Source organism: Jaculus jaculus, chromosome 1 (assembly GCF_020740685.1).
Source record: "Jaculus jaculus isolate mJacJac1 chromosome 1, mJacJac1.mat.Y.cur, whole genome shotgun sequence".
Lineage (NCBI taxonomy): Eukaryota > Metazoa > Chordata > Mammalia > Rodentia > Dipodidae > Jaculus > Jaculus jaculus.
In genome coordinates, this window is record NC_059102.1 from 165,367,717 (window position 1) to 165,382,908 (window position 15,192).

The 15,192-nt window shown below is 49.3% G+C and overlaps 1 protein-coding gene across 1 annotated transcript; it reads left to right on the top strand.

The window, feature by feature from the left end:
- Positions 1-2,694: 2,694 nt before the first annotated feature.
- On the top strand, positions 2,695-12,456 carry Slc22a6 (solute carrier family 22 member 6). The gene is made up of 10 exons (XM_045130459.1): positions 2,695-3,386; positions 3,925-4,028; positions 4,281-4,435; positions 6,327-6,495; positions 6,923-7,046; positions 7,201-7,316; positions 8,379-8,593; positions 8,739-8,847; positions 11,738-11,941; positions 12,210-12,456. The coding sequence occupies exons 1-10, from the start codon at positions 3,018-3,020 to the stop codon at positions 12,292-12,294; spliced, it is 1,650 nt and encodes a 549-aa protein (XP_044986394.1). The 5' UTR covers positions 2,695-3,017; the 3' UTR covers positions 12,295-12,456.
- Positions 12,457-15,192: the final 2,736 nt, after the last annotated feature.

Below are 15,192 nucleotides of genomic sequence, written 5' to 3' on the forward strand. Positions count from 1 at the left end.
TGAGAGCCTGTGAAAAACAAAGAAAAAGTTGTGGCATGGTGACACACGCCTTTAATCCCAGCACTTGGGAGGCCGAAGTAGGAGAATCACCTTGAGTTTGAGGCCAGCCTGGGGCTAGAGTGAGACCCTACCTTGAAGAAAAAAAAAAAAAAAAAAAAAAAGGAAGGAAGGAAGGGAGGAAGGGAGGGAGGGAGGCAACGAGGGAGGGAGGGAGGGAAGAGAGGAAGAAAGTGGGGAAGTGAAGCGGAGAAACCTAACTTTGAAATGAGACACCAATCTAACACTTAGTGCATCCAAGATCCTCACTACCAGTAAAAACCCTCCTAATTTAGGATAAGTTAGGAGTTTGCCTAGCATGCATGTGGTCCTGGGTTCAATACTCAACACCACATAAACCAGACATGGAGATGCATGCCTGTGATTCCAGCACTCAGAAGGTGGAGGCAAGAGGATCTGAAGTTTAAGGTCTTCCTCAGAGAGGGAGTTCAAGGCCAGCCTGCACTAATGACTCTGTCTCAGAAATATATATGCAATTTGCATAAATACAGCATCTTAACATTTTAATATGTTAATTAGCTTATTTATTTGTAAACAGAGAGAGAGAGAATGGACATGCCAGAGCCTTTAGCTGCTGCAAACAACTCCAGATGCAGGTGCCGTTCTGTGCATCTGGCTTTATGTGGGAAATGGGGAATCAAATTCAGGTCGTTAGGCTTTATGGGCAAGCACCTTAATGGCTGAGCCATCTTTCCAGCCAATTAACTTTTTCTTTTTTGACAGAGGGTCTCATATATGCAGACTGGGCTCAAAGTTGCTATCAAGCCAAGGCTAGGTTTGAACTACTGATCCTCCTGCCACTACCCCCAAGTGCTTGGAATTACAGATATGTTGCACAGTGCCTAACTCAGCATCTTGACTTCTTTTTTTTAATATTTTTATTTATTTATCTGAGAACTAGAGATACAAAGAGAATGGGCACATCAGATAGTCAAAATGATAGAAATGCCACAAAATCAGATAAGCTAACTAATTTTGTTTTGTTTTGTTTTGTTTTTCAAGGTAGGTTCTCACTCTGGCTCAGGCTGACCTGGAATTCACTATGTAGTCTCAGGGTGGCCTCGAACTCACAGAGATCCTCCTACCTCTGCCTCCCAAGTGCTGGGATTAAAGGCATGCGCCACCACGCCCAGTCCCTCCTCTGCTTCTTGATTGCAATTTGACCAGCTCTGCTCCCACTCTTACTGCCAAGAAATTTCCCTCTCAAAACTGTAAGCCAAGCCAGGTGTGGTGGCGCACACCTTTAATCCCAGCACTCGGGAGGCAGAGGTAGGAGGATCGCTGTGAGTTCAAGGCCACTCTAAGACTCCATAGTGAATTCCAGGTCAGGCTGGACCAGAGTGAGAGCCTACCTCGAAAAACCAAAACAAAAAAACAAACAAACAAAAAAAAATTGTAAGCCATGGGCTGGAGAGATGGCTAAGCAGTTAAAGGTGCTTGTTTGCAAACTCTGCTGGCCTGGGTTTGATTCCCCAGGACCCATAAAAATCCAGACACACAAAGTAGCACAGTAGCACATGAAGGCCATTTGCAGTGGTAAGACACCCTGGTGCATTAATCCATTTTCTAATAAAAGAAATAAATAAAAATAAAATATTGTTTAAAAAACATAGACAGAAGATACATCAAAAGAAAAATTTGAATAAAAACATCAAGAACATAAACCAGGTATGGTGGTGCATGCCTGTAATCCCAGTACTCGAGCAGTAGATAGAGGTAGGAGGATCAGAATTTCAAGGACATCCTTGGCTACATAGTAAGTTTGAGGCACGTCCGGGTTACATGAGACCTTGTCTCAAAAAAAGAGACTCAACAGCTGGGCATGGTGGTGCACACCTTTAATCCCAGCACTCAGGAGACAGAGGTAGGAGAATTGTCATGAGTTTGAGGCCACCCTGAGACTCCATAGTGAATTCCAGGTCAGCCTGGCCAAGAGCAAGAGCTTACCTGGGGAAAAGAGAGAGACAGAGAGAGAGAGAGAAAGAGATACTCAAGATGATGAAAACTGAGATTTCACCCCCCACAAAGAATGAGCCCCTGATGTGTGATGCAACTCTTGGGCCCCACTCTTTCACAGTTAGCAGCCTCTAACTGTAATTGTTTCTTTCAATTGCACGAAGCCATGATCTATACATGTGAGCTGTCCCCAGAAGATCAAAGTCTGTGGTTACCCAATGTAGCAAATAAGAATGCAAGATGCTCAGTCAAATTTGAATTCTAAATCAATGATTAATTTTTGGTATAAATATGTCCAAAGCAATACTAAGAATACACTCATACTTAAAAAACAATTCTCATTGATCTGAAGTTTCAACTGGACTTCCTGTATTTTCTCTGGCATCATTCCCAAAGACAGACTATCCAGTCCACTAAAAAAGGGACAGAAATTCTTCAGGAAGCCACCGTACTTCCCAGGCCCCAGTCCCCTCAGTAGAAGGAAGACAGAAGTTCCCACCATGTCTCCTTCCATACCCAGATGGCCCCTGTCTCCACATTCACTCCCATCCAACCTCTCCTGCCCTTTATACCCACTTGGAGAAATTCCACTGACACAGGAATACTCAGAGGGTTAATCCTTCTGATACCAAGTCACACTTTAACTCATTCTCTCCAGGCCAAGGATTAAAAACCGTCAACTAAGGGTCAGGGCTCCAGCAGACCCTGAAAGCGTGGAGCCATCCAGACCCCCGAAGTGAAAAGAAGAGGCAAGGGAAAGGGAGGGACGGAATCGGGGAGAAGGCTAGGAGGAGGAGCTGCCCATCAGACAGCCGTTCCCCCCACAGAGCAGGCTCAGTTCCAGCTCCAAGAGCTACTCAGCTACAGAGACAGTGGCAGCCCCACTGCTCAGGCAAAGGCCAGCAGGCAGACAGACAGACAGTCAGACAGACAAATAGGCGGACAGACAGAGTTTCTGGGACTGGAAGTCCTCAGCTCCTGGCCACTCAGCCTGGCCCAGCCCCATGGCCTTCAGTGACCTCCTGAAGCAGGTGGGGGGTGTCGGCCGCTTCCAGCTGATCCAGGTCACCCTGGTGGTCCTCCCCTTGCTGCTCATGGCCTCCCACAACACCCTGCAGAACTTTACTGCCGCCATCCCCACTCACCACTGCCGCCCACCTGCCAATGCCAGCCTCAGCAAAGATGGGGACCTGGAGGCCTGGCTGCCCCGGGACGGAAGGGGTCAGCCAGAATCCTGTCTCCGCTTCATCTCCCCTCAGCGGGAACCACCTTTTTCCAATGGCACAGAAGTCAACGCCACCAGGGCCACTGAGCCCTGCATTGATGGCTGGATCTACGACAACAGCACCTTTCCCTCCACCATCGTGACTGAGGTAAGGACCGGGCTTCCTCTTCTATGTGCCTTCCCCTGGGAGACAGATAAATACACACACACAGAGAAAGAGAGAGAGAGAGAGAGAGAGAGAGAGAGGGAGAGGTAGAGAGAGAAGGAAATTACAGTTCTCCAGGGGCCAAGGCAGGACAAAACAGAAAGACATTTAAGATAAATATATTTGTTTTGTTTTATTTTAAAAAGGTAGATATAGCTGGGTATGGTGGAGTACACCTTTAATCCCAGTATTTAGGAGGTAGAGGTAGGAGGATGGCTGTGAGTTCGAGGCCAGCCTGAGACTGCATGGTGAATTCCAGGTCAGCCTAGGCTACAGTGAGACCCTACCTCGAAAAAAAACAAACAACAACAACAAAAAAAAGGGTAGATATAGAAAATATTGAGTGCTTTAAAATGTTCTTAGCTCCAGGAACAATGAGGCAAACATCAGAGGAAAATGTCAGGGTGGTGGCATGGACCCCAGAGGAGAGCCTGGAGGAAGATGAGGGCTTCTCTGCATCCGGGCTCTTCTCTCCTCATAGTGGGACCTCGTGTGTTCCCACCGGGCTCTCCGCCAGCTGGCCCAGTCCCTGTACATGGTGGGAGTGCTGCTAGGAGCCATGATGTTCGGCTACCTGGCAGACAGGTCAGTTCTGGGTAAGCCAAAGGGCTGGAATCGGGGACCCCTTGGCTGGATCAAGGCATCTGGGAGGGAGGTTTGCATTCCCACAGAGGTGACTGGTTTGAGGGATTATCATGCCAGCCTCATAATACTCCCTACATCTTCTAGAGACCCCCAGCCCGGGTCCCGGTGGACAGTGGGTGTTCTCTGCCGGCCCGGCTTAGCCTGACCCCCCGCAGTCCTCAGGTCCTGCCACAGGTCTTCCCTCTCCCATAGGTTAGGCCGTCGGAAGGTGTTGATCTTGAACTACCTGCAGACTGCTGTGTCGGGGATCTGTGCGGCCTTCGCACCCAACTTTGCTGTCTACTGTACCTTCCGGCTCCTCACGGGCATGTCTCTGGCTAGCATTGCCATCAACACCATGACTCTGAGTGAGGACCACCAATTTATGTCCCTCTTGTCACCCAGCCCCTTCCAGCCTCCTCTCCTAGCCCGCCCCCTGCCCAGCCATAGCTCCCTACGCATCTCCCTGGGGTCTGTTCTTGCCAGTACTAACACCGCCTCCCCAGGCTCATGCAGTCCTGACCCCTCACTTAGAAATGAGATTACAGACTCCATCAGGAAAGCCAAGATGTCATGTAAATGACCTAGGCAGGTATATTCGTATACCTGGTAGGTATAGGAGGTATACATATAGAAGGCCTTAGGATGAGGTGAGGACTATATGCAAAGGTGAGACACAGACCAGACATGGAGACATGCAGGAATAAAAGACGGAATTGTCACAAGTTTGAGGCCAGCCTGGGCTACACGATAAGACTCTGTTTCCAAACAAAATAAATCAGATCAGAATGGAACAAAGCAAAACAAAACAAACAACAAAAAAAGAGAGATGACATTCCATCCAAAAACGTCAGGCATGTGGTATTAGATGTACTAGGATTTGCCAAATCTCCTGCTCAGTTAGTTTGCTTGTTTTGAGACAATCTCACTTATGGAGCCTAAACTGGCCTTGAACTCATGATACTCAGCCTCCCTTCCCAAATTCTGGGATTATGGGCATGCATCACCACCACACCTCCTTTTAAATTAGTATAAAATATTTCCCCCCCCCTTTTTTTGATGTTAGAGTCTTTCTCTAGCCCAGATTATCCTGGCATTCACTATGTAGTCCCAGGCTGGCCTCAAACTCATAGCAATCCTCTTACCTCTGCCTCCCTAGTGCTGAGATTAAAGGTGCGTGCTACCACACCTGGCTAGTCCTGTTTTTTAATGTTGTGGTTAGATCTAATATTTCTATACCTAGGGTAAACCAGTATCACCCAAACCAATCACACTCAGGGACTGAGAAGGTATATTCATGGGCCATCGGTGTGCTTCCTCTGATAGACCACATGCACACACATACGGGCTCCCAGATGAGGAACGTGGGTAGGGGAGAAGAGAAAGGATTTGCCCATGGGGGTGGGGATGTGGCCTGGTGGGTAGAGTACCTGTCTATCATGAGAAAAGCCCTGAGTTTGATCTCCAGCGCCACATAAACTAGCTGTGGTGGCACAGGCCTTTAATGCCAGAATTCGGCAGGTAGAGGAAGATCGTCCTCAACTACATGGCAAATTTGAGGCCAGTCTAGGCTCACGAGACCATGTCTTTCAAAAAAGTGAGTTAAGACAGAAAAAAAGAAAGAAGGGAGGGAGGAAAGGAAAAGATTGACTTACCAAGGTCATCCCTCGAGCCTAAAAGGAAATTTAAAGATTTGCCATTCTCTCAACTAAAGAAATGAGCTAGTTCTGGGCTCTAACATAAATCTAAGGATCCAACTCCAAAATCCCACATAAATATCCAAGTGTGTCCCAGCAGCAGAATTAAGAACCCACCAGGAGCCCAGCTGGGTCTGGAGACCATAGCAGAAAGGTGGCCCCATTATCACCTGGACAGATGCGACAGGACTGAGAAAAGCCATCGCTCTGGCCACTGAGAGCAGAATGCAGTCGAGGACTGAGGAAGAGCCAGGAGCGGTTGCTATTGAGAGTAACCTGCGTGGTCAGAGTTGTTCTGAACGGAAGGGGAGCTGCCGCCAGCAAGTGGAGGAGGGGCAAAAAGCAGCAGGAGTGTGGAGGGCAGTTTCTGTAGATCCTCAACCCCCTCCTCCTAATCCCCACTTCCACTTAAAGTGTCCCCTTTCCCCCCCTGGCACCCAACCTCACGTGACACATCTTCTATAGAGCCTTGCGAAAGACCAAGGTTGGGGCAAGAGAGAAGGGTCTCTTCTCACATAGAAGCCCGGTCGGTGGCATCACCCTGTTCTAACCCTCTTTCCAGATGTCGAGTGGATGCCCATCCACACACGTGCCTATGTGGGCACCTTGATTGGCTATGCCTATAGCCTGGGCCAGTTCGTCCTCGCCGGTATAGCCTACGCTGTGCCTCACTGGCGCCACCTGCAGTTGCTGGCCTCCGCGCCTTTTTTTGTCGCCTTCATCTACTCCTGGTATGTGGGGTCCGGGGCGGGAGTGCTGCAAGAGACAGGGCGTCTCCTAGAGCCGGGTGCACACACAGCCCACCCCAGAGAATCCATAAAAGCCAGAGGGCCAAAGCCAACCCAGTGCTACCTGTTGAAAATGTGGCTGTGAAGAGAAGGCTTTGCCTCAGGGACACCCAGTTCTCTGGCACCCTAAAACTTAACTTGTCTGCATGCTTCTTACCCAGCACCCAAGAGTTGAACTTGTAGATTGTTAAAATGAGTCACTATCAAGAACTACCATGTGGTCCTCAGGAGGGGGAGTTAGCAAGAGGCCCTGGGCTTCCAACCTTGAATAAGACCCTACTGCAGGCCTCTGGAAACCCACACGCTAGCCCCAGCCCAGGGAACTGGAGCTGAGACCATGGCCAGCCCCCACTTCCCACCCCCACTCCAGGTTCTTCATCGAGTCTGCCCGCTGGTACTCCACATCAGGGAGGCTGGATCTCACCCTTCAGGCCCTACAAAAAGTGGCCCGGATTAATGGGAAGCGGGAAGAGGGGGCCAAGCTGAGTATGGAGGTGAGACCCCCCCACACACACTGAGCTACACACCAGAGCTCCAATCTAAATCTCAACTTCAAGACGCAAGACCCAGGGGTTCTCTGAGGAACGGGCTAGTCTGAAAGGTTCTCTTCAGAGAAGCTTAGACCCTGAGCCCTGCTCATCCTATCAGGTGCTCCGGACCAGCCTGCAGAAGGAACTGACCATCAGCAAAGGCCAGGCCTCGGCCATGGAGCTGCTGCGGTGCCCAGCCCTCCGCCACTTATTCCTCTGCCTCTCTGCACTGTGGTAGGCTCAGGCAGACATGGTGATGGACAGACAAGCAAATTGACCAAGGGGCAAAAATCTGGCTGGGGAGGGTGTGGGTGCAATGGGTTGAAAAGGGAGGCAAGAGGAAGGAAAAGGTGAAAACCAACAGCTCTCCAGCTTCAACTCAGTCCTTGTCCCCAAACTGGACACAGGTCTCCCCAATTTCTCCTCTCACCAACCCCGCTCCAATATGAAACATCCCATCAGAACTAGTGGCCTCCAGAGTCAATAGAATACCATGAGTGCATTCACAGTGTGTGGCTTGCAAGATACTCAGAGACTTCACTAGCCTGGTGGTATCTCCAGAAACATGGGCATAGACAATGACACTCATCTCTAAAAGTACACTTTGGCCAAAAGTGATGTCTCTCTTTCCCTTTGCAAGGTTCCCCCATCGCCTTTCTTCCTTCCTTCCTTTCTTTTTTTCTGTCTTTCTTCTTTTTTATTCCCGGGGAATCGAACTCAGGGCCTTGCACATGCTAGGCAAATACTCTACCACTGGGCTACATTCCAGCCCCATCAGTCACCCTTCTTATGTGCTTCACCATAGCAATTCCAAGACAGTGAAGAGGGGCGTGGTCAGAAGAACAAGGAGTATTTGCTGCCAGCTTGAGATTTATTCTCAGTTATGGTTCTATCCAAAAACCTGAGCTTATTTTGTGTGCCCCTGATATCATAAGAACATTATTCACCCCAGAACCAGTCTGGTCTTTTCTGACACCTTAATGTGGCTTAGATATTCACCTGTCCTCCCCTCAGCCCAGCATCAGCGATAAGATACAGTCTAAAATTGTATAAATAGTATATAGAAACTAAGTGAAAACTCCCCAATTCCCTGTAGTCAAAAGACTAGGAAATTTGGTATACTGGAGGACAGTCCCAATATTTAAACTGCACCGTTTGAGTATGAGTCTGAAGAAACTAGCCAAGACAGACCCAAGGCCCTTAAGCAGGGGATCCAGGGGTGCTCACTCCACTTTTGAGGGTGTGCTCACTTTCAATCCTGCCTAACAGGCTCTATGCCCATCCCCTCCCCACCAGGTTTGCCACGAGCTTTGCCTACTACGGTCTGGTCATGGACCTGCAGGGCTTTGGGGTCAGCATCTACCTCATCCAGGTGATCTTTGGTGCTGTGGACCTGCCTGCCAAGCTTGTGTGCTTCCTGGTCATCAACTCCCTGGGTCGTCGGCCTGCGCAGATGGCCTCGCTGCTGTTGGCGGGCATCTGCATCCTGGTGAATGGAGTGATCCCCCGGGGTAAGTCCCCATGAGCACCCTGACCTGTCTCAGCCTCACCACCAGGTGTAACCCGCCTTCTCGGAAGACAAAGAGGCCAATTCTTCCAACCCCCCCCCCGCCCCCCACTCCTACACTTCTCTTGCTCCCTCTCTGTTCTCTCCAGACCAGACAGTTGTTCGCACCTCCCTGGCTGTGTTGGGAAAGGGCTGCCTAGCTGCCTCTTTCAATTGCATCTTCCTGTACACGGGGGAGCTGTACCCCACAGTAATTCGGTGAGTGGGAACCTAGTGGGGGGAGGGGCTCGTGAAGATACACATGAAGGTCAGACCTCAGAACATAGCCTGGTACCCGAAGGTCCCCTCTCAACATGCATAGTGCAAGGCACACAGGGGTCACCTCACATTTCAGGGTCTGGCTTGCAGAGGTGTGACTGCCCAGCCCTTCCTAGAGAAGATTGCAAAAGGAGCTGCCAACTGAGGTGGGGCAGGGAGCCGCATCTCAGAGACAGTGCGTTGAAGACTCCCTGGGAAACAAGTTAGAAGTTATCACCGCAGGGCTGGAGAGGTGGCTAAGTGGTTAAGGCATTTACCTGCAAAGCCTAACGACCCAGGTCTGATTCCCCAGTATCCACGTAAGCCTGCTAGGGGTGCATGCATTTGGAATTCATTTGCAGTAGCCAGAGGCCTTGGGACACCCATTCTCTTTCTCTGCCCCCCTCAAATAAGTACATTAAATTAATTTAAAAAAAAATTTTAAGTCCCCACATCAAAACTCCACCTTAACCAAGTGGTACATCTGAAACCCAAAACAAACATGCATGCAAGTTGCAACCACAAGAACCATACCTGATGCTATGCCCGCAGAATGAGCAAACACAACATCACCTTAGTGAGTGCCAACATGGGGATGGGTATTAGGAAATAAGAAACATGTCTATTCTAAGAATTAGATGCAGAATTCGCATGAAATGTCAAAGGCAAGAGATACCATGGTGCTGGGATGGACTTCCCCTTAGCCATTTGGGATGAGAACCCTGAGGGGTCATGGATACTGTCCTATATCCTTATTGGTCTTGGGGGCGGGGGAGCAATTATATAAAGCGCTTATTGGTCAGTCGTGGTGGCACATGCCTTTCATTCCAACATTCAGGAGACTGAGGTAGGAGGATCAACATTAAGTTTGAGGCTAGCATGAGTGAGTTCCAGTTCCAGCCTGGGCTAGAATGAGACCTCACCTCAAACAGGAAAATAAATAATAAACAACCAGAGAATAAAATAAATAAAGCATTTATCATGTACCAGGGCGCTGTCAAACTTTTTTTTTTTTTTTTTTTGGTTTTTCGAGGTAGGGTCTCACTCTAGCTCAGGCTGACCTGGAATTCACTATGTGGTCTCAGGATAGCCTCAAACTCATGATGATCCTCCTACCTCTGCCACCCAGTGCTAGGATTAAAGGCGTGCACCACCACACCTGGCTTACTGTCAAACATTTTTGCCAATATTAACTCACAACAAGCCAAAGTAGGCACTATCATTCCTGTTTTACAAATGTGAAAACTGGGCACAGAGAAGTCAGAGGTCTTCTCTAAGACCATACTGCTAGTAATGAAGCTTGGCTTTCACCGAAGGCAGAAGGCCTTCTCAATGTTCTTGAACTCTCCTGCCACAGAGAATGCTCTTAACATACTCTTCATATGCAGCTTCTAGTCCCTTCTGCGGGGATCCTAACCCAACATGCCTGTGTAGAGCAGTTATGATTCAAAACATCCTCCAGCATACTAGGGTATAGCTCAGGGGTAGGACACTTACCTTAGTAGGCATACAGCTATGTGTTCTGCCCCAATACTGAAAAAAATCCCAGGGGATGACCTGAGATAGGTCCTATTCAATTGTCTCATGTAACAGCTAAGAAAACTGAGGTCCAAAAGTATAAAGAAACTTGTTCAAAGTCACACAACTTAAAGACAAAGGTAAAATTCAATTTTTAAATATATTTCTGTTTATTTGAGAAAGAGACAGAAAGAGGCAGAGAGAGAGAGAGAGAGAGAGAGAGGGAGGGAGAATAGGTGTGTGGTGTGCTAGGGCCTCTGGCCACTTCAAGTGAACTCCAAATGCATGCACCACCATGTGCATCTGGCTTACATTCTGGAGAATCGAACCTGGGTCCTTAGGCTTTGCAGGCAAATGCCTTAACTGTGAGCCATCTCTCCAACTCTCCCACACACACACACACACATACACACACACACACACACACACACACACACTTTTTTTTTCAATCTTTATGTGTGTATGTCTGTCAGGGCAGGTGCATGTGTGCCACCACACCTACGTGGAAGTCAGAGGAGAGCCTTGGGTGTCAGTCCTCACAATCCATCTTGCTCGTATTTCCCTACTGCGTGCGCCAGGCTAGCTGGCCCATGGCATGAGCTTTGGGGTTCTCCTGCCTCTGCCTCCCACCTCACTACAGGCACTACAGACGCTCACACTACAGCATCTGACTTTTACGTAGATTCTGAGGATCCAAACTCAGATCCTCACACTTGGACAGCTGGTGCTTTACCCACCAAACAATGTCCTCAGCTCCCAACTCCCCCTTTTTAAAATGTTTTTATTTATTTGCTGGGGGAGACGGAAAGAATACACATGCCAGGGCCTCTTGCTGCTGCAAATAAACTTCAGATGAATGAGCCATTTTGTGTATCTGGCATTATGTGGGTACGTACTGGGGGAATCAAATCCGGGGCAGTAGTTTTTGCAAGGAACTGCCTTAAACTGATGAGCCATTTCCCCCACCCCCCAACTTGTTCTTTAAAAAAAAAAAAAAAAAAAAAAAAAAGGCACCAAAAGGCAAAATGGGCTAGAGATGCAATTCAGTAGTAGGACATTTGTCAAGCTTTACAAGGCCTTGAGTTTGACTCTGTAGCGAAAGAAAGAAAGAAAGGAAGGAAGGAAGGAAGGAAGGAAGGAAGGAAGGAAGGAAGGAAGGAAGGTAGGAAGGAAGGAAGGAAGGGAGGGAGGGAGGGAAGGAAGGAAAAAATCATTTCTTCATCAAACAGGGAACAGGGGAGGTATCCAGTGCTGGTCAGCGCTGTCCTGCTCCAAATGTGACCAGCACTGGGCACTCATGCCAGAGCTCTAACCAACACTCACCTGATCACAGGCAGACAGGATTGGGGATGGGCAGCACCATTGCCCGGGTGGGCAGCATCATAAGCCCACTGGTGAGCCTGACCTCCGAGTTCTACCCCTCCATGCCTCTCTTCATCTACGGCGCTGTCCCTGTGGTCGCCAGTGCTGTCACTGCCCTCCTGCCAGAGACCCTGGGCCAGCCGCTGCCAGACACAGTGCAGAACCTGGAAAGCAGGTGGGTCTTACTCAGAGAGGGGCAGGAATTTGCTCCAGGTCACATAGGCAGGCTGGGTTGGCACTGAGGTTCAAACCCAGGCATTGTCTTCCAGACTAGGGATTTGTTCCTTTATCCCCAAGTGGAAGATTCTTCCATAATCCTTCCCAAGGCTGCCACCTCCAGTGGGGAGGACTTGACATTTGGTGCAGAAACGTCAAGTAGCGCCCCCACCTCCCAGGCCTGGTTTGGAAGCTGCATACACAAAGATCTGCTTTCATGTCCCCAGGAGGAGAGGGAAACTGAGTCAACAGCAGCAAGAGCAGCAGAAGCAGATGGTCCCTCTCCAGACACAAGAGAAGAATGGACTCTGAGGACAGAAGGGCCCTTATAGAGCCCCAAATGGAGTGGGGGTCCTCCTGCTACCCCACAAGAACAGGGGGGTCTAAAGAGTGACAGCCCTTGTGGAGGCTGTGGTTCAGGGAATCCCCCTTTCTAAATAGACCCAAGAACAATCATTAAAAGGTCTAACTGTGCAACTGTCTCACATGGAATACTGCTCCATATCAATGGCCTTCCAGCCCTGAGGTCACTAGGTATGTCCCTCCTCTATTCCCCCAAATGCTCTTCCCTTACCTGGAGCCCCTCTCTCTTCTTCCCTGTTACTTTCTCTGACCTATTCAAATATTTCTGTTTTAGCTGAATGCCTTATGGCCCTTCCCTTCTCAGAAATTGACAAGAGATTGAAATCAAAGGAGCCAATTAGAGGCTCTGTTGCAGGCTCCTCTCCCTCATAAGAGTGGATGGAAACCTCTGACAGAAAAGGAGAAAAAAGCGAAGGGGTGTGATGTCAGGATGCTGGCTCCTAGAAGCGCAGCCCACTACCTGACCTTAACTGTTCCTGCTGCCTCCCAGGAACGAGCCCAGAGGCTGGTGGAGAGGAGAGAAGGGGAGAGGAGAATATACAACCAGCCATGGAGACCCAGTACTGAGTGCTAAGCACTGTACTAAGAAATTTGCTTATATTAACTTAATTTCTCCTCCCAGTAGTCCTCTGGAGGTAGGTACTGATTCGGGTTTGTTTGGTTTCCTCTGGTGTTTTGGCTGTTCTCGTGTAGTGTCTCGTGTAGCCCAGGCTGACCTCACACTCAATATGTAGCTGAGGATGACCTAGAACTCCTGATTCTTCAGTCTCCACCTCCCAAGTGCTGGAGTGACAAGCATGTGTCACCACACCCTACTCTGAAGGTGGGACTGTTCTAGTCCCCACTTTGCAGATAAGGAAATCAAGACACAGAGGGGTCAAGTAATTTGGCTATATTCACACAACTAAGAACTGTGGAGTCAGGGTTAAAATTCAGACAATCAAACACAATGTGTTTGCCTGACCCCTCTACTATCTAGAGCCATGAGCACCAGGACCTCAACCTTTTCCACCTCCAAGGCCCAGGCTCTGCTCCTTCCTCTGGGGATGAAAAGAAGGGCTGGGAGATGTCTCAGTACATCAAGCACTTGCCACACAAGCCTGAGGGCCTGAGTCCAGAGCCCCAGAACCCACCAATGGCCAGACGCAGTAACATGTGTCTGTAGCCCCAGAGTTCCCATAGCAAGATGGGAGATGAGAAAATCCACCACAGGCCCAGAGGCCAGCTAGCCTGGCAAATGGAGCATTAAATAATGAGAGACCCTGCCTCAGACAATGTGGAAAGCAAGAACCAATACCCAGAGTCTTCCTCTGGCCTCCACTTGCACGCTGTGGCGTGTACAATGCCTGCACTCACACACAGGAACACACACACACACCAATAAAAGGAAAAAGGAAAGAAAAAAAAAAGAGAAAAAGGACAAAGAGGATCATGGAAGAAACTGCTTGAAAGGAAAGATGGAAGACAAGTTAAAGGTAACCATTCAGAAAACACCAGAGGGCTGGAGAGATGGCTTAGCAGCTAAGGCGCATGCCTGCAAAGCCTAAGGACTCATGTTTGATTCTCCAGGTCCCACATAAGTCAGAAGCACAGTGACACAAGTGTGCAAGGTTGCACGTGTGCACAAGGTGGCACACGCATCTGGAGTTTGATTGCAGTGGCTGGAGGCCCTGGTGTGCCAATTCTCGCCCCCCCCCCCATTCTCTCTCAATCTCTCACTCTCACATGAAAAAGGGGCAGTCTGTTGGACTTGCCTCAAAAAAGAAAAGAAAAGAAAATGAGAGGAAACACCAGAAAGTTAGCGTCTGTGATCTTGAACAAGCTCCCGTTGTGAATCATGGAATGGTGCTGAGGAGAGGAAACCTCTTTGACGCCTGTTTGCCATGCCAGGCTCTACCCTAAATGTGCTTACCCAGCATCCTTTCTGCTGGCAGACGGCCTGGAACCCTTTCCCCAGGAGACAACTCAGTCCCTCAGACCTTCATCCCCCAGGGAAAGTCCACATCAATCAAGCTATAAACACTGCAGTCTGACTAGGACCCTGAAACTTGGGTTCACTCGAGACAATCTGGAAGAGGAGGTAGCCTAGAGACCCCTGGAAAAATCACGAGGTGGCCCCCCAGGGGACCTCCCACAGACAGCAGGATTCAAAGGACGAATCTGGCAGAGCTGAAACCATTGTCCTCCTACTGTGCTGGCACCTCTGGAGTCTTGGTGCCCCGTGGTGCTGGCACTTCCCATGCCCTCCCACAAGAGTTTCCTGGCCACTGTGGACCCACTAGAGCCCTGAGACCATTGCTGCACCCCCGCCCCCTGCAGTTTCTCAGGCAGTGCTCCCTTCCCCCATTGGATGAGCCTCATGGGGCACCTCCTGGAGTCTCTACCAGCCGGCAGCATCTCACCCAGCTCCTGCAGATCTGGAGATCTTGAGACCAGTCGTTTGTCCTGCCCCTGCCTTGCAGAGCAACTCTGGCATGCTCTAAGTCCTCCTGAACATCTCCCATGTCTGTGCTCAGATCACCTGGCATTGGCGTTGGCCTCAGCAAAGCTGCCCAGAGCCAGCCAGTGGTCTGCCTGGCTGTTTCCCCACTGGTTCAAACCTGGATGCTGACTTACATAGTTCAGAGCATCTATACAGAATCTACTCCATTGGTTCCTGGCCTATACTCAAACAGTACCTCCATTAGTCTTGATTGTATTACTACAATTTCATTACCTGAGGCAAGCTATCTTTATAAAGAAAAGAGGCTTATTTAGGCTCATGCTTTGTTCCAAGGTCAAGGGCCTGCATCTGGTTATGGCCTTCTATGGCAGAGTCCTAGGCAACATAGGGAGTGTCTTGCTACA

What these genes read in the sequence shown, in the direction of transcription:
- Slc22a6 (XM_045130459.1), top strand. Translation starts at nt 3,018, where the DNA reads ATGGCCTTCAGTGACCTCCTGAAGCAGGTGGGGGGTGTCGGCCGCTTC. An exon ending in GTCGCCTTCATCTACTCCTG is followed by an intron (nt 6,496 to 6,922) that starts GTATGTGGGGTC and finishes CCCCCACTCCAG; the next exon opens with GTTCTTCATCGAGTCTGCCC. An exon ending in GGGCCAAGCTGAGTATGGAG is followed by an intron (nt 7,047 to 7,200) that starts GTGAGACCCCCC and finishes TCATCCTATCAG; the next exon opens with GTGCTCCGGACCAGCCTGCA.